General features: G+C 36.3%; 1 protein-coding gene across 6 annotated transcripts in view; it reads right to left on the reverse strand.

The window, feature by feature from the left end:
• The window catches only part of KCNH7 (potassium voltage-gated channel subfamily H member 7), a 397,831-nt gene that overhangs the window by 107,054 nt on the left and 272,289 nt on the right, over positions 1–18,488 (reverse strand). For 3 of the 6 annotated variants that reach the window (XM_084891928.1, XM_084891930.1, XM_084891926.1), the window contains exons 5-6: positions 16,039–16,062; positions 7,449–7,663 (exon numbers count right to left, since the gene is read on the reverse strand). In XM_084891928.1, the coding sequence (XP_084748054.1) occupies positions 7,449–7,663; positions 16,039–16,062 (239 nt within the window). Of the gene's footprint in view, positions 1–7,448; positions 7,664–16,038; positions 16,063–16,484; positions 16,506–18,488 lie in introns of all 6 variants that reach the window. The other 3 variants (XM_084891931.1, XM_084891927.1, XM_084891929.1) reach the window with 2 other exon arrangements.

Here is an 18,488-nt window from a genome sequence, read left to right on the forward strand (position 1 = left end):
GAAATCCTACCCTGGGACCTTCCCTAAAATTTCCACCTATAGAAAATAGATAAACCTCTTAGAACAAAGGATGCCATTATGTGATCTTCTTTGGGCACACCTGTGCCCCCTTTCCGGACGCATGTAATGTGCTTCCAGCCTAAGCTCAAAGGGTCCAACAAGGCTTGCACCCAGGGGAGCAGTGGGCAGTAGTAGCTCATCCTGGACTTACCCCCTAATCTGTCTCTGGGGCTCTTCCTTTGCATCACTGTTCCAAGCTTTAATAAACTTACTCTTACTTTCACCTGCATGAGTTAAGAAATTGGACATGCAACAGTCCCAGACCATGCTGGGGCAGGGCTAGCCACTGTTGCAGAAGTGGTCTGGTAACAATAATTAATACATTTTTTTTAAAAGTTTTATTGGGGTAGAAATGCTATACAAAAATTGCAAACATTTATAATTTTAAACAGATAACATAATGAAATCAATGCTGTCTATTATAAATCCATCTCTATTTCTGACAAAGTACTGAATTATAAACATTGTTCTGCAGTATTGTCAAAATTAGTATATCTTGAGAGCCATTGAATTACATGAGCATATTGCAATGGTCAAAGATCAGTGGGAAGTAAGAAACCATAATCTTTAAACTCATCTTTATGCCAGTAGTCAGTGTAATTTTGCCTTTCTTGCTACCGAGTCACATGTCACAATAAAAAACAAAAGCTCTTGATCCTAATCTAAAGTCAGCAATAGGAAAATGGCATATACCCTTAAACAAGAGCTAAATGCTGAAATGAATCTCCCCCTTTAAGGAGGGCTAAATTTAGCTTTTTGGCGAGTTGGAGATTCTCTTCCTATTTATCTGTAGACTCGCTTTTCTAATTACTTACTCCTAAACTTTCAGATTATGACATTTTACCATGCTGTCAAATGTTACAGGCATACCCAAATGCCATGCTTATTATATTTAGTGGAAAAATAGGGAAACAACTGAATCACGGAGAGGGTGTCCTTTAGAGATTAAGAACTTAATGTGTGGAGTCAGATAATCTATTTGAAGGCTACTCTATCATTAACTAGGTAACCTGAATAAGTTGCTTCCACTCTTTAAGCAAGATTTCCCTTTTGCAAACTGGAGATGATAATAATAGTACCAACTCATAGGACTGTTATGTGAATTAAAATTGATAATTTATCAAACTTAGGATAGAGCCTGGCACATAGTAAATGCTCAATCAATGTCAGCTATTATTAAATCTATTATAATTCTATTTTTATGAGAATAATATGCATAAATGATTCCAAAATAATGAAAATCTATTTTGGTCTTAAAGTTCTTTATAGATTTTAAGATTTTATGGCTTTTTTTCATTCAGAAGATTCTTTCTAATGACCTAAGTCTCTTTGTGATTACTCTCAAAACTAATTTTGTTGAGTACATTCCTTTATGATGTTATAGGAAAACTATACTTGTGGTAAATCTCATTCCCATCATCTCTTCTCCAGATTAAAATCTCCTGTTCATTTAGGTTCCTTGATATATTATTTTCTAATAATTCTGATATAGGTTTCTTTTTAAATTTCCAGGCATTTCTCTTTAAGAAATAAATAAAAAGATAGAACTATTTGGTCATATTTTGACTAGTACAGAGCCTTAAAAAACACCTCAAATTACATTTAGTTTTATAAAATGATTTGTAGTATTTTTATATTAGCTCTTATAAATGCTATCATTATGTATTAGAAGCCCATTGCATGAAGATTCATTCCCCTGCCTGCCAGCACCAGTTTTCCTCTGGCACCCGGGACCCAGGCCTACACTCTGGCCACCACCTCATGTCTTTGCTCCAGCCTTCATTCTTCACTCTAGCTGAAGCACAGCTCCTGTAGCTCCCTCTGCCTTCCACCATCCCTCTCATAGCAGGCGTCCCACCCTGCTCAGCTGCTCTGTGTTTGCATGCATGCTGCCCAGAGGCCTGGAGTGGGTGGGGGGCGGGGTCACTGACTACTTGGTTGGGTTACTTTACATACTCACTCCTGATTGGCTGGTGGGTTGCAAAATGATGGTCAATTTGCATATTTCTCTTTTATTAGTGTAGATGTTTTGCATGGTGTTTCTCCAAGTCCTTTATAACCCCTTGATTATTGGTACTATTTTTTAAAATATGTTTTATTGATCTTTTACAGGAGAGTCTGAGGGCCTTGCTTCCAACAGAGGGCTAGTGAAGTCAACACAGAAGAAAGCATGGCTGATGGAGACCATGGGTGGGAGGTAGGGGGGGAGAATATCATCAGCTGTTTAAACAAAGACTACAGCCATGCCCCAAAGCAGATATGCCCCTGCATTTAGATTATATGATCCAATAAACTGTACCTCCTCCATTTATTTTTTGCTTAAGGTGATTTCAGTTGGTCTCTATTACTGTCATTGTGTTACAGCATTGACTAATTACCATAAATGCACTAAGGAAATAAAACAAATAAGAACATTAGATAAAGAAAATACTGCTAGCTGCCCATAGCAAATACATTGTGAATATTTAGGCAAGGAGAATTTCCACACAGGCCTAACAAAGGAAATAATAAAGTCTTGGGTTATTACAAGTTATTTTTAGTGACTAGGAGATAATAATGTTGTGAATATGGGAATTCCAGAGAGAGCCATGATCAGAAATCTTCACAAACACTAAATGAGAAAACAGTGATAGGATCACCCTGCTTACAGGACATTTCCAGAGGCTATGTTGCAGGAGGAATTTCTCAGTAGTTGATGTCTATCTTGTTGGGTATGACTGTGGACAGTTGGAAGCTTGGTTACTAAGAGCTACAGGGGGCACTAAGAAAAAGATGAATGTTTCTACTGATCATTTTTTTTTCTAGTTTCTTTTCTCATCCTTTTTCCAGTCCCTCATTATTTCTGGCCAGAACATAGCCAGCCACTTAAGTGTTCTATCTGTCTCCAGAATCACTTTGCTATCACTGTATCTTTCATAGTGTTGAAAGAAAGGGATCCTTTATAAAACAAAATCCAATTCCAATCTTCCAGTGTCTTAAAAGGTTGGTTTTTGTTTTTTTTTTGCCTGCGTCATACTTATCCAATCTGGATAATCTGGAGGTTGTGGAGAGGGGCACTCCACAATTTGGGTGAAGTAAGAGAAGTTGTAGGAAAACTGTGGGGTCTTTTTGTGGGCCTCTGATTCCTTCAGCGATAAGTCATTTAAAACATGTTTTTAAAATGTTAAAACATATTGTAGTGTCATGAAACTAAGTAAAAAGTCACATGGACTTAAGAAGAAAGTATGAGACTGTAAAAGAATGCTTGTGGTGGAATCTATTGTATTTTACCCAGACCCCCAAGGCACTTATGTGAAAAAGGTGTTCAAGAACCATTTAGAGGGGAAAGTTTCAGCAGCTTCCTGACCTGCGTGTGACAAGCCCCTTTCCAGACTAGTCTCTCCCTGGTCCAGGAAACCACTTGTTCTCATAAGACACATGGACTTTTGTGCCTCTAGAACTTTGTTCTTGCTGTTTTCCTGTTGTTGTAGTTATATTAGTGTGTTGTTTGATTTATATTTTAAGGACTTAAAACAGTGTGAGAATAATTATTTGTGTGATTTAAAATAGGAGTGAAAGTATTTACTTTTTTTTTAAAAATATATTTTATTGATTTTTTACACAGAGGAAAGGAGAAAGATAGAGAGCTAGAAACATCGATGAGAGATAAACATCGACCAGCTGCCTCCTGCACACCCTACCGGAGATGTGCCCACAACCAACGTACATGCCCTTGACCTGAATCGAACCTGGGACCTTTCAGTCGGCAGACCGACGCTCTACCACTGAGCCAAACCGGCTTCGGCAGCATTTACTTTTATGAGTGATTTATAGTTTAAGTATAGATTGTATTTCTGATCTTATTCTGATTTTATTTTAAGTGAAAAAAATTTATTTGAAATGTGTTTAAAGACTTAGTATAAGCAACTCCATTTAGTGTGAATTGAATCCATTTTCTAAAACTTAAGAGTGACTTTGAACCCATAACTGTGTGAACGCCCTAACATGTGCCAATCTGGAAATTTGTAACTGTGTGAACACCCTAACAAGTGTTTATCTGGAAAGTTGGGAAGCAGGCAAAAAGTACCTGGAGAGCGCCCGATTAAGACACACTGAAGACCCATTGGTTACACCCAGAAGGAACAAGAGAATACTACCCAGAAATGACCATAAAAGAAGGGACTTAGAGGCACTGGTCAGAGACCACGAAGGGGCCCTCCACCCGACGTGCTCTCTCCACTCCCTTCTTCCTGTTTGAAATACTGCATGAGACTCTGCCTGAGTGAAGCTGTCATTCTGCCTGTGAGACAAACTTCTGAGGCCTCGTTCCTGACCCAGACGCTGCAGCGGTGTGTTCCTGTCCAGTGTGTGTGTCTGTCGGCGCGGATCTCCAGGTGACCTGCCTAGGCTTCTGGAAACCACCAGGACTCTGGTAAATAAACCTTGAGATTCATGCATTCTAACTCTTGTTTCTGGGTTTAGTTTATGCTTGGTCAATTTTAGTTAAATAGTGTGGGCAACCTGTATAAGTCCAATCCTTTGGCTGAGGGATCCCAGTCACCTGTGCAGACGTTCCCACCTGAGGCTGAGTTGGAACACCTGTGATTACCACCCATTCCCTTATTCACTTGGCCAACTTCCTTCCCCCCTCCTTTCTCCATCCCTTCCTCCTTCCCTCCCCTCCTTCCTTCCCTCCCCTCCTCCCTCCTTCCCTTCCCTCCTCCCTCCCTCCCTCCCTCCCTCCCTCCCTCCCTCCCTCCCTCTCTCCCTCCCTCCTTCCCTCCTTCTCTTCCCCCTTCCCTCCTTCCCTTCTTTCTTCCTTCCTTCCTTCCTTCCTTCCTTCCTTCCTTCCTTCCTTCCTTCCTTCCTTCCTTCCTTCCTTCCTTCCATATTTCATGAACCCTTTCTGCCAGGTGTCCTACTAGGCCCTAGCAATGTAGGGATAAAAGAATCCTGCAGAGATGATGGGTGGGCAGGGGTAAGTTATTAGAAAACACAATAATGTCTGAAATTAATTGTTATGTACTTAGCACGGTAGTGAACACTTTCTATACATTATTCTATTTAATCCTTATATCAATACTGAGAAATAAGTTTTGCCAACACTAAAACTTGCCTCAGTGTCACACAATAAATTATACTTGTCTCTCTGGCACACAATAAATGACTTAGCCAGAATTAAAACACAAGTGTGTGTGACTTCCAGGTATGCTCTTAGATGTCACTTTCCAGTTTGGTAAGCAACTTCCCAGATCTAGTTTAAATCTCCCATCCTATCTGCCCCCCCTCTGAAAATTCTCCTATTAAAGTATAATCACTTTTGCCTTAACCTGTATTTCTGTACTCTTTATTAACATGATTTCTTTATGGCTATTTGTATAAATCTTTTCTCTCTCATCAGGCTTAGAAAGACCCTGCAGCAGGTAGCTGGCACCTCTGATCCACCTAGGCATCACCCTCTTCTGGCACCATGGACCTGGTGAGTTGGCAGGAAACCAAGAGCTTGAAAGCTTTGCAAAGGTAACACTTGGCTGCCCATGGGCCTCAAAGTGTACTTTGTTTGGCCTAAAAGTGTTTTGCATTAATTAGTTTGCCAACTTTTAGAAATTAAGAGCTTAATCATAAATTCTGGGTTTCCAGCTCCTTTTTAAAAAAAGAAAATATATTTTACTGCCCTAGCCGGTTTGGCTTAGTGGATAGAGCGTTGGCTGCGGACTCAAGGGTCCCAGGTTCGATTCCGGTCAAGGGCATGTACCTTGGTTGCGGGCACATCCCCAGTAGGGGTTATGCAGAAGACAGCTGATCGATGTTTCTCTCTCATCGATGTTTCTAACTCTCTCTCCCTCTCCCTTCCTCTCTATAAAAAATCAGTAATATATATATATATATATATATATATATATATATATATTTTTTTTTTTTTTAATATATATATTTTATTGATTTTTTTGCAGAGAGGAAGGGAGAGGGAGAGAGAGTTAGAAACATCGATGAGAGAGAAACATCAATCAGCTGCCTTCTGGGACCCCTCAATCCCCAGGCTGATGCTCCATCCACTGAGCCAAACTGGTCAGGGTCCAACTCCTTTTTTAAAATTGGAGGATTTGAAACCATCAGTCAAACACTCCTGCATAACCACATCTTTAGAGGACCCTGCACTATATAATTCCCTATGGTTTCCTGCCCTGGTCTGTTGGCCTCACCACTACTCAGGTAAGCTATTGCCAGCCCCTGACCGTAATATTTGCCACCAGTCTTCTGTGCATTTTCTCAAGTCTCTTAATTTCTATATATCCATATGATGGTTACTGTCTACAAATCATGGAATTTTTAAGGTAAAATTTGAAGCATCATAGACATGCTAATACAGTAGACTTCTTTTACTATTGTTAAATTCATTTTACTAAGTTAAGGAGAACAAAACGCCAAGAGTAGAGAGCCTGATTATTTACATAAATATCGAAGTATATATCAGAGTATGGCATGTACCATTTTCCATCTCCAGTAGAGACTGCTCAGGTTTATTTTCAATGGACTCTCAGTCGTAACATAGCTATCAGCTCACACAAAAAGGTTATTTACAAATTACTAAAGTGTTGTTTGCAGTGATTATAATTACAGAACAACTTTATTAATTCAAAATCTTCAATGCTTGGTATAGAGACTTGGGTCAAGTTTACCTTTATATTGTGACAGTTTATGAAAAAAATCTGCTAAGCAAACTTACTAAGTAATTTGTTTGGAAGGAAAAAAAACTGTTTACTTGACAAAAGTTTTAGAGTCATGAATTCTCAACAATTTAACTGCATTGTAAGCAAAAGCTAGGTAATGTGTAGGTTGATCTTTCAATATAATAAGTACAAATAATTTTCCCTATTCTTAAAACATAACACCTGCTAGACGGTACTTTTTTTTTTTCTTAGTTCAACATGCAATATTTATTTGAAAACAATAAAATATTGTTCCTGGGAAACACATTGGTTTACTCTGACTTTCCATCATCTCAGGCAGCTCCTTTCCCCAAGTCACTCTACTTACGAGAGTGAGTGAAAAAAAAGAAGGCCAAAGTTAAGAGTAAATACCGATTAGTCACCTAGAGCTTCCATAGACACATCCATTATAATACAATACCGTGCTTTAATAATGCGAGATTTGGCAGCAAAACAATAAATGCCCAAACATGATGAATAGCAGGTTAACTACCTCTACAATAATGGGAACAATGATGCCAAGTTAGCCTATTTTTGCTGTCTTGTAATAAACACAATTTATAGATAAATTGGAGTACAAATAAAATGGCTTACCTCTCTTGGCAGTCATTCATAAAAAAAGGAAAAAAAAGGATGTATTTTATGGTGCAGAAAAGAACCTTTAAAAGAGTTGAAATTGATAGTAAAATCATGTCATACCTGGGTAACTTTCTCTGTCACATTGTGTGTTCGATCTTTAACCTTGGGTGCGATAATAGTTTTATCTGAAGAAGGAGGGGATGTACTCTTTTTTTCAGCTTTGACATCTGAAAAATTCAGAGTGAGTTGTGGAATCTTGTTAATGGTGCTGTATTTGTTGAGGTTTGAATCCGATGTGGATCCCAGGAGGCTTGACTTGATATGGTTAAAAGGCCCTAAAAAAATTGGAAAGTATTTGTAAAAGCAGTATCAGAAGAAATAGAAGAAGAAAAAAACAGTCTTGAATGACCTGCTGGTGACCCATGATTAATGTGACTCTGATCCAGGTGTGACTAAATTTAGCCTCGTTGATACCCAAACATAGGGTTTAGGCTCACTGCCACATGGAGTAGCACGTGAGTATCCTAGGATAAGATGGGGTCTAGGTGTGCACCCAGAGAGCAGATTGAGGCGTTAGCTATTATTCAGCTTCGTTCATTAAAAGCTGAAATAAAAGAAAAAGAGAGGGGAAAAAAATCAACAACACTCCATTCTCTGTCATTGACCAAATTCTACCTTCAAAGTTTCTTAAGAATTTCCTTTTATAATCCAGGGATTATTGAAGGAAGGATTTGCCTCTGGTTAAAATCATGTTGGCCATGAAATTTCTGAATGGGCAGTCTACTTTGCTCCAATTTATATTATTCTCCTCTCTGACCTATGTTTTTTGCAGAGCTTCCAGAACAGTTAAGTCTAGATGAAGGAATTTCAGATAAGACTAAGAAGGGCAAATGTCTTTCCTTTTCCTTTTTTTCTCTCTTTCTTTTGTTGTTGTTGTTGTTGTTGTTATTATTATTATTATTATTATTATTATTATTTTATTCTTGAAAACTTCTAGGATCCTGTGTGGGATTTTAAAATATTTCCCTTCTTTTTCTTTTTTCTTTTTGTTTAGAATTGACTGACCACTTACTAACAAAAAAAAGAAAAGAAATAAAATCTACCAGAAGAATGCTTTGGCAAACAATTTAAAATTAAAGGCCCATATAAAGGATATACCTAAAGTTGGCAGTACCTTGTTATTTCTCTCTCTCTCTCTCTCTCTCTCTCTCTCTCTCTCTCTCTCTCTCTCTCTCTCTCTCTCTCTCTCTTAGTAAAAAAAACACCATGCTACACATTTGATCCCAAGAACTTATTCATTTTATAGCTGGTGATTTGTACCCTTTGATAAACTCTCATGATATCTTAAATTCCTTTCCCACAAAGATTATCTGGCAAGGTGCCAGGACTCCTGACCCTGTTAAGGATAAGTACCCTGTCCAACAACATCTTCTTTTGAGATGCACCTACTATCCTTTGCTTATGAAGATTCAGGAAATGCTCCAGGGGTTCTTGTACAATGAGTAATGCTAAGGTATGTAGCTCTTAGAAATTAACATCAGGAAGAATTGTAGAAAAATCCAGAGCCCACGAGTATTGAGTATTATGCAGACATTAACTTTTTGCTTCAGAGAGTGCTTAAAACAAAAATTGCATGGATGAACTTGCTAGTTAACACATTTTATCTTATTTTTTTTTCTATTCAGAATAAAACTAACACAGTTTAGGGATCAAAATGTACTTAATGTACCAAATGAGGTATAATCAGTTGAAAATTTTATAGTTTGTGTAGTTTAGACCACAGCAACCAATCAAATCAGATACAATATAATGCTAAAATAATACTCATCACTTTGTTTCATTTGAAGAAAAATCACATTATGTTTGTTTATAAGAGTTATATTTGATTATTATAAACATTTGAAGTTATTTAAAGAGAATTTTTATCAGGCTTGCAAATACTGTGTTTCTTGAGGTGCATTTCTGTTTATTTCCTGAATTTTCTTTCTGTGATGATGTCCAAATCTACCTAGGTGAAAAATGTCATTGAGTTCTCTGCATATTTATTGCCCAGCATGTTCTCATTTGCTTATAGAGTTTCACTTTCTTTTCTATTTATATGACAAGGAAAGAATTAAGAACCAAAAGTGGTACCGAATTGTTCTAACCTTCAGGTAGGACTGGGACAGAAACCCTGGGTCTGTGTGGAACTCTCCACTACATGCACTCATTTATTTCATTATTTTTAAACTATATTTTTATTGATTTCAGAGAGGAAGGGAGAGATAAAAAAAAATCAATGATGAGAAAGAATCATTGATCAGCTGCCTCTTGCATGATTGCTCCTGGGGAATGAGCCAGTAACCCAGGCATGTGCCCTGACTGGGAATTGAACCCATGATCTCCTGGTTCATAGGTCAATGTTCAACCACTGAGCCACACTGGCAGGGCCATGCACTCGTTGGGACCTAGCCTTAATAGTGTTTCCTTTTTTTTTTTGTATTATTTTATGCCTATATTCCAAGTCTATGTCTTCGTATTTACATTTTTTTAAAACATTCTAGAAACTCAGATATCTTGGTGTCGTCCATTGCTCAGCTCTAATGTTATATTTTTACTCTTTAGGTAACTTTACTGTATACCGGGATACTGACAAGAGATTGCTGAAGGTTGAAGTACAAAGTTAAATTGTGTTTAAAACCCTTTTGCCCAATTTTCGATTCTCTTCTCTATCATACTTCCATATGCAGCAGGTTATCTACCAAGTTGTTTATAATACTGGATAAAAATGTGGATCATCTATGATGTTACAGCAGAAAGACCTTTAAATATACTTTGGCTGTCCAGTGACACATTCCACTTGAAAAATTCCACTGACTTGGTTACACAGATAAGCAAGTGGTCTCTACTATGAGAGTAATTCACTCTAAGGCCAGCGATTTTCAATGGGGTACTGTGAGGCACAATGATGTGCCACAAGAATTTTTAAAACAAGTAATACTTGATTATTTAGTCAGGGGCATTGACCTCTTTCCCCTTAAATTGTCAAATTAAAAAATGACCACAGCCAACACAACAATAGTCAGACAGTATGAATGAATCAAAAGCATACCTATTTTTTTTTTTGTCACATTGACAAGAAATATATTTTGGTGTGTCACAATGTTTTAGTAATTGGCTTGTGTGCCATAAGATGAAAAAGCTTGAAAATTGCTGCTCTAAGGGCATCTGTGAGGCATTTTTATTTGTCACAATGATGGTAGGTGTCTATTCTGTCACCTTAAAAAATTGTCCCATAAGTCTCCATGGGCATTCGTGTAGGTGAAAAGCTTGTTAATGATGATCTGAACCTTGAACCTGTTTCACATATAAAATACAATGTACTTTTAACAGGCTTTTCACATATATGGAATTTTCCAGAGCTATAATTGCCACGTAAAGGTAAGGTTTTTATAGCGTTTTATGCAGAATTTTACCAGAAGTTATTCACCAATTTGGAAAATCATATCACTTAGAGCTACACTATTTATTGCTTTTGAGTTGCCAAAACGAATTGCAGACTTTGAGTTAGAGTCTGTGTGTATAGTGGCCACATGTAAATATAGGTAAGCAAAGAGATTTGAACCTTGTTTTAACAGTAATTTAAAACTGTTAAATTAGTTAAAATTTGGAGCCAGATATTATTGATATATAATTTCCAGAGATTATAGGAGTCACACTAAAAATCACTAATAAAATGTTATTTTAAGTTATTTCATACTTGTGTTCTCCTATATATGTAAAATTATGTGATACAATGGGAGGGGGGGCAATGTTAAAATATGTACACAGATAATAATTTAATAAAAAAAATAGAAATTAAATCAATGTGGTAAAAACTAAACTTTTGAAATAATTTGTCCGAGGATTGCCTGTTGGTTTGTAATATCTTCCTAGAGATCTGCCATAATTTCTCCAGAATGTCTTGATTTCCATTTCTTCTTCCAATCCATATTCTAGTTCCCATTGCTTCTGAAGGCATTTGGTCTGTAAGGCATTTTTTAAGTGTTGGAGAATATATGTCCTGATATTTAGTGAGATTTCTTTCTTCTGTGCAATTCATTACTATTGCATGTTATCGCAGAGGGAATTTTTTAAACATTACACTTAAAAGGTCCATGGAGCTTATTTGTGAGAATATTATACTTCCTCATTTTCTCCCCACTTCATCTTGATATAATACTCATAATTCAATTTTTGTTTCCTACTTTTAATTTTTAAGTATTTTCCACTTCATTTTATTTTAATTTTTTTCCATCACCATTTATCCCCCTTATACCCTCTTCCACCTCCACCTACCCTCCTACCCCCTCTAGTTACCACACTGATGTGCCTGTCCATGAATTTCATTTTTAAAATTCATATATATAAATCCAATATGTTACTACTTATTCCAATAGTTAGTTTTATTTTGTTATACACCCATATCTCTGCTCTATCATTTTGTTCAGTACTTCTATAGGCAGTATTCTCATGTCTTTAATGCACTTACAGACAATATTTTCTTATGTCTAATTATTGTATTATGTCTTCTAGTGTAGTTACCATTGAATATTAACATACTGAGATAATATAAACTGTTTTCTTTTATCTTTGTTTTATTTTGCAGTTAAGGAATCATGTTGTTCTTTTAGAAACAAGTTAAATTATTTCTGATTATAGATTCAGGATAGTAAAATGCATAATAAAATATTGGTTGCCATAAGAGGACAGGACTAAGATTTGGTCTCAGAAGATTACAAATTCATTGTAATGTGTATTTTAGCTTCTCTTATTTACTGTTGGAAAACTTTATAAACTGTTACTCTAGTCTGTTTCTTGTTTTTTAAGTTCTTGGTGTTAGAGATTTGATCCAGGTGACCATTTAATATATCCATTTAAATAATTCAGCAAAAATTAAAATATTTCTGCCAAGACCGGTTTGGCTCAATGGATAGAGCGTCGGCTTGGGGACTGAAGGGTCCCGGGTTCGATTCTGGTCAAGGGCATGTACCTTGGTTGCGGGCACATCCCCAGTAGGGGGTGTGCAAGAGGCAGCTGATCGATGACTCTCTCTCATCGATGTTTCTAACTTTCTATCTCTCTCCCTTCCTCTCTGTACAAAATCAATAAAATATATTAAAAAAAATTAAAATATTTCTTAAAATAATTCATGATGCTCCTTAGATAAGACTTTTATAAACTATTTTATCCTATATAACAAAGATTATTATTATCTTTTCAACTAATTTTGAAGCATATGTTTATATGCAGAAGTCTGTTAGAATGTGCAATATGATCAGTGTTGTTTCTAAAATCTATTGACATTCTAAATAATAAAGTTTCCAATACTTTAATTTAGATAGGTAGTAGCAATATCTCTATTTTACCAATTGTAAAACAAGGCAGACATAATATGTGGCCAAAAGGGTATAAGAATCAAGGATAGAAATCAGAATACAGGGATTCCTACCTCCTAGTCTATATTCAGAGAGGCCTTGGCTGAGGATTTAAAGGTGAAAAGCAGCCTCCCTGAGAGTGGTCATGAACAGATGGGGTTTAGGAGTCTAAAGAAAGATAGGAGAGTAACCTGAAAAACAAAGTGAAATCAATTTAAAGAAAATAAATGGGCAGAAATAAAGGGGAATGATGGATTCAGTAGAAAGAAATGTAAAACTAAAAAATATATAGAAAGACTTGATGTTTTTTAGAGAACCACTTGCAAAATGGATGCCCTGATGGAGAGAGATGGAAAAGAGGTGACTAAGAAGACTAAACCAGCAGCTATATAAAGCTCTACTATATCTCAAGTGTCTGATTAAATATAAAGTAGGCCAGGTTCTAGCTACAAAGAAATACTCTGCATTTACAGATCAGGCTAGAGGTTAAAGCAACAACTAGGAAGAATTTTAAATTTATCACAAGTGATAAGATACTAAAGGCGAATATATTCTCTTTTAGATGGTGCTGGAAATATCTTAAGATCTTTGCTCTTGAGGGCTGAATGGGTCAAGAAAGATTAAGGTTGTTTTGAACTCATCAGGTGTTTATACAATGTTTCTTAGGGCACTGAGTTTATTTTGCTAAAGTTTAATAAAGCCTAAGTTACTGAACTGACAACATTAAAGAAATGCAAGAGCAGTGTTGAGTAATTGAATTTTGTAAAAGAACATCAATAAGCATAAGGACAAGCAGTTTAAGGCTAGAAAAAGAAGTAGTCAAATTATATGTCATCAATATCTATATTGTCTGTTTCAGCACAAGGCATGTAATTTACAGAAGAAAACTCACCATTGAAAAATCAGCTTGCAACCCAACTTATACAGTCACAAATACTCAGTAATGGCCAACGCAGTTTATGAGAAACATTTGTATCACATCAATTGATTTTCATTGTGAGTCTGATAGTTTTGTTGGTATAGAAAAGGTAAAAGCTGTACTAAATATTGAGAGTAGTTTTACTTTGACTCATATGCCAAGTTAGAAATTGAACATACCATTGTCAGTGGGATGCAGTATTATATAGGATGATAAGGAGGCGGAAGCAACAGAGGGGTAAAATTATATTAATGACTTATTTACTAAGTAGGTAAGGGGTTAATTTTTATTGATGACTTGGAAAGCAGAATAGTAAGCAGATAAGCCACTAAGTTGGAGGTGAAAATCTGTTTATATGTGATTGTAGGACTAAGTTCACCTCTCAAATATTAGAGAAATGAGTGAAAAATATAATGTACATATACACACAAATAAATAGCATATGCAATTTATTCGAATTAACTTTTTCACTCTAATAATGAGTTACACTTTTTGATCTTTGAAGTCTAATTTTAAAAGGTCAGAGTGCTAATGAAATTTATTAAATGAAAACACAATTGATCCCAAGAAAGAAGGTTAAATGGAAATTATTTAATTTAGAAGGAAAGATGGAGTGTCAGTTTGCTGTTTTTATACTGTGATATTACATCAAGATTAGAAGTAGCCAGCTAGCATCTCGTCCAACTCAGGATTGATGAAGAGGAATAAATAGCATTTCAGCAAGAAAGATTTAGCTTAGTTCTTTGTGTAACAGGCAGTAAAATAGATTTCCCAAGAAAATTAAAGAATGGGCTCACTGGAGATAAAGATGCCTCTACCACTTGTGCAAAGGATTTAGACAACACCCTTGCCCAAGGGGAATGAACCAAATAATCTTGAAAACTTTCTAAATGCCTTCCTAAATTATTTATTTCATTTTGGTAAAGAAATAATTTTTAGTTGAGAAAAAAACTATGCATTTTTATTTTTAAAAAAGTGTAGAAATTTGTCTTTCATTAAAAATTTTTTAATTTAAATGTAGTTTAAGAACAAATCCAAGTTTTAAACAACATGGTTAATTTATTGTCTTACATCTAATTAGATTAATTGCTCTGTGAATATCTTAAGGAGCCAGACTCTTAAAAAAAATATTTTCAAGTTGTTTTCAAAACTAGAGCTCGAACAAATAATGAAGACTTTGGATGGCACAGGGACATTACATTTTTATTAAATTTGCACATGTTTTATCTAATTTGGGAGTTTAATTTCATAAATATTAATATACAAAAACTTTCTACAGTGGTTTAGAGTTTCCTAACTGGAGATTCTGATTTAGGATTCATTCATTTTCATTCAAAGACAACTGCTATTTAAAAATGAGAAAAAAAGGTTGAAGAGTAAGTGGATTAGTTTATGAGACAAAAATAGAACTGCTGAATGACAGAATTGTTGAATGACAATTATGTGAGCTACTAGTTTGGAAGATAAGCAAGCTTAATTTTTTATTCATTGAGAAAAAGTAAATTCATTTCTAATTAAATTCATTTCATTTAAAAGATGACTGGAAAATTGATGTTTAATAATTGATTGTTAATTATTATAGCTAAGGCCAGCCATATGTCACAGAGGCAAGTTGGTGAGAGCTGCTTGTATTCTGTTTCTCCAGGTTATGTTCTGCTTTAGATCAAGTCAAATCACCACCCGCAGCTGACACCGATTTGCTTTCTTTTAGAAATCTCAGGCCAAGGATAGAGTAAGCATGGACATGAAATCTTATCCTGTTATTGGAGTTCACCTGCCCAGACCCTTTTGGAAAATGCTTAAAAAATAAAACCAGGATGGAAAGAAGTTGCCACAACTTCCATTATTTTCAAGTTATCCTGGGCTGCTAAAAACATCTTCAGTTTTAGTGATATTCATTAAACAGTCACCAGCTCTGACTTAATTCGAGAAGGGATTGAGAAACCGTAATTAGCGTAGCAGTCACATAGATAAGAGGTCAAAACAGTGAGTTCTAAGTAATGGTGGTTACTGGTGGAGACATGTCCATGCAACACACATGCACAAAATGAGTCATTGTCACCACATGCATACCCACAGCAGCATGCATGGCCTATGTTAAAAGACTAAGCCCCACAGGTCTTCCATCTGATGAGACTTTAGGATTATTTTATGTTGTGATTCCTAGTATCCACTATGATCTAGTAGAAAAACAGAAGTGAATTTCAAATTTTTAGCCAACTCCAGATTGTCCAGAGATATTTCTCGGTTAAACAATACCCTGTAGTAGCTATAGGTCATGCCAGTGATTTCAGACTAATAGAAGACACAAACATGATTGAAATGTAATATAGAAAAACAGAAGGTGACTACCATGCATGTACAGTTTACTACTACAGTAAGCTTAAAACCATACCCCCTGCCATCCAGGAACGCGAAACTAGTTTTAAGGAAACAAAAGAGGAACAAGTAAAGTGATGCTGTCATGTAGCACTTTGCTTATTTTATTTCATCTTGAATTTAAAAAAAAAAATTTTGGCTGAAATAGGCTTATGTGCCTCTTCCACACTGGAATATATGTCGCTTGATATTTGTATCTTTCCAAATGATTTAAATATTTAGGAATATTGTTCATTGTCAACCTAGGCTTATGCTTCTTGCAGGAAAAAGTTCATAACAAACACCACGGAGAAAGGAACAATGTCTCCAACCAAAACCAAGCCATGATGTCTCCACCAGGTGCTTGGACTAGCTAAGGGCAGCATGATGTTGCATTGAACAGGGCATACAGCAGGCAACTTAACATGCCAAGTAAAGGGGCACTTTGAACATCAGATGTTAAAACTTGAGTTCGTACTTTACCTTTGACATTGCGACCATTGTCTGTTTTGAACACATAAGGATAAAAGAAAAGAGAAATATAAAAAGACTAAAATTATGCCATATACACTGAATTACCTCTATACAAAAACAGATAAAACAGAATGTAATGCTTAAAAGTTTAACTTTGAAATTAACATTTTGTACTATTATATTTAACCAAGTAAAATGCATCTGCTAGAAATAATATCTGCTGTCATAAACATTCGTGTTCAGATATGTGAAACATTTACCTCAATTTAAACGGATTCCAAGATACAGATATTATAATTATGACAGTTTGGAGAAAGACATACCCAGCTGCCTGTAATTGTGATAAAAACTTTCAACTTTGTCAGAAGCCAATTTTAGTGTTGCTTCAACCATCACTTAACAAAGAAGGACTACACAACATTTTGCATGTTAAGCAATTTTTTTGTATAATTTCACTTAGTGTGTCAATAAGGAAAAATATTTCTAAAACAGCATTTTCCCTTATAGACCAAGTTTCATTTTTAATCACAAATTTATTATTTGTTCCTTTCATAAATGTTCTTTAATGTATATTTTGAAAATACCAAATTGTGCACAAAGAGTCATTCTTAGGTAAAAATAATTATAAGAAATCAGTGGGACACTGGACTGTTCAAAGGGAATGTAAAATTTTAAAGTTTATGTTGTCACAATGCACTTAGTATAATACCCAGAATATTTAGGAAATCTATTTATATTAAAACTAGAGGCCTGACACATGAAATTCATGCACAGATAGGGTCCTCTCCAATCTGGGATCCCCTTGGGAGATGTCTGACTGCTGGCTCCTAACCACTTGCTTGCCTGCCTGCCTGATTGTCCCCAACCACTCCCCTGCTGGCTTGATTGCCCCCACCTGCCCTCCCCTGCTGGGCTGATCACCCCAAACTGCCCTCTTCTGCTGGCTCAATTGCTCACAACTGCCCTCCCCTGCCAGTCCAATCACCTCCACTGCTCTCTCCTGCAGCCTGATCACCCCCAACTGCCCTGCAGGCCTGGTCACCACCAATTGCCCTTCCCTGCTGGTCTGGTCACCCACAACTGCCTTCCCCTGCCAGCCATCTTTGTGGAGACCCTTGTGGTGGCCATCTTGTGACAACGTCATGTAAGGGCGTCACATCACGTGTTGTCACCTAGGCTTTTATCATATAAGATAGACGGGCTGTTTTCAAATCTCAGAATGCAGTCTGTAAGGGTGGATAAAGGCCTTTCCTTTGCTTTGACTTCCATAATTTATGGGAAGCAGTTGGTCATTAACCCCCAATATTGTTTGCTCCTCTGATTCAAACAGCTCCTCTGTTCAAACTGTGGGACAAGATAAGCTACTCTCAAGGCTTCATTCTTGCACCCCCCCTCATGCCTGCTGTTTTCACAACTCAGGGATAGCTCTCAGCAAGGGATCTTTAGTTAGTAGAAACTTCCATTTCCTCCTCCCCTTCAAACAAACCTCTTTTTTAACTCTTTATAACTTTTGTTCTAAGCTTGTTTTACAGGCTTGAGAAAAATACTGGTAAGAAACCTCCTTAGGACATCTGCCGGACTATCTCCTAGAAAGCGAATAAACCATAACTTTTCAAGACAAACCCCTCATATCTGCTCAACTTCAACAGAAGCCTCCTCCTGTCCTTGTAGCTTAGCAACAGCCACTGCTTCGAAGAGTAGGCCACCCTTTCTTTCCTGCCCTGTATGGACTTGGCCCTTTTCTCTCTTGGAAAGTAAATAAACATCCTCTCCCAATCTCATCTTTTAGTTGAGAATTCTTCCACAGCCTGCATCACCAACCAAATCCTAAAAGAGTGTTTTCAGATTTATTTTAGATTAGCAAATTTAACTTTTTGTTACGTATTTGCTACTAATGAAATATGTGTTACTAGTTTTGAAACTTGCGAGCTTAAAATAACAAAATGTCAAAACCATTCAAATATATCCAAGATTTCAAAAATCTGTTCAACATTTGTTGATATCTCTGCTAAT

Source organism: Pipistrellus hanaki, assembly GCF_964339955.1.
Source record: "Pipistrellus hanaki genome assembly, chromosome: 8".
NCBI classification, from domain to species: Eukaryota; Metazoa; Chordata; class Mammalia; order Chiroptera; family Vespertilionidae; genus Pipistrellus; species Pipistrellus hanaki.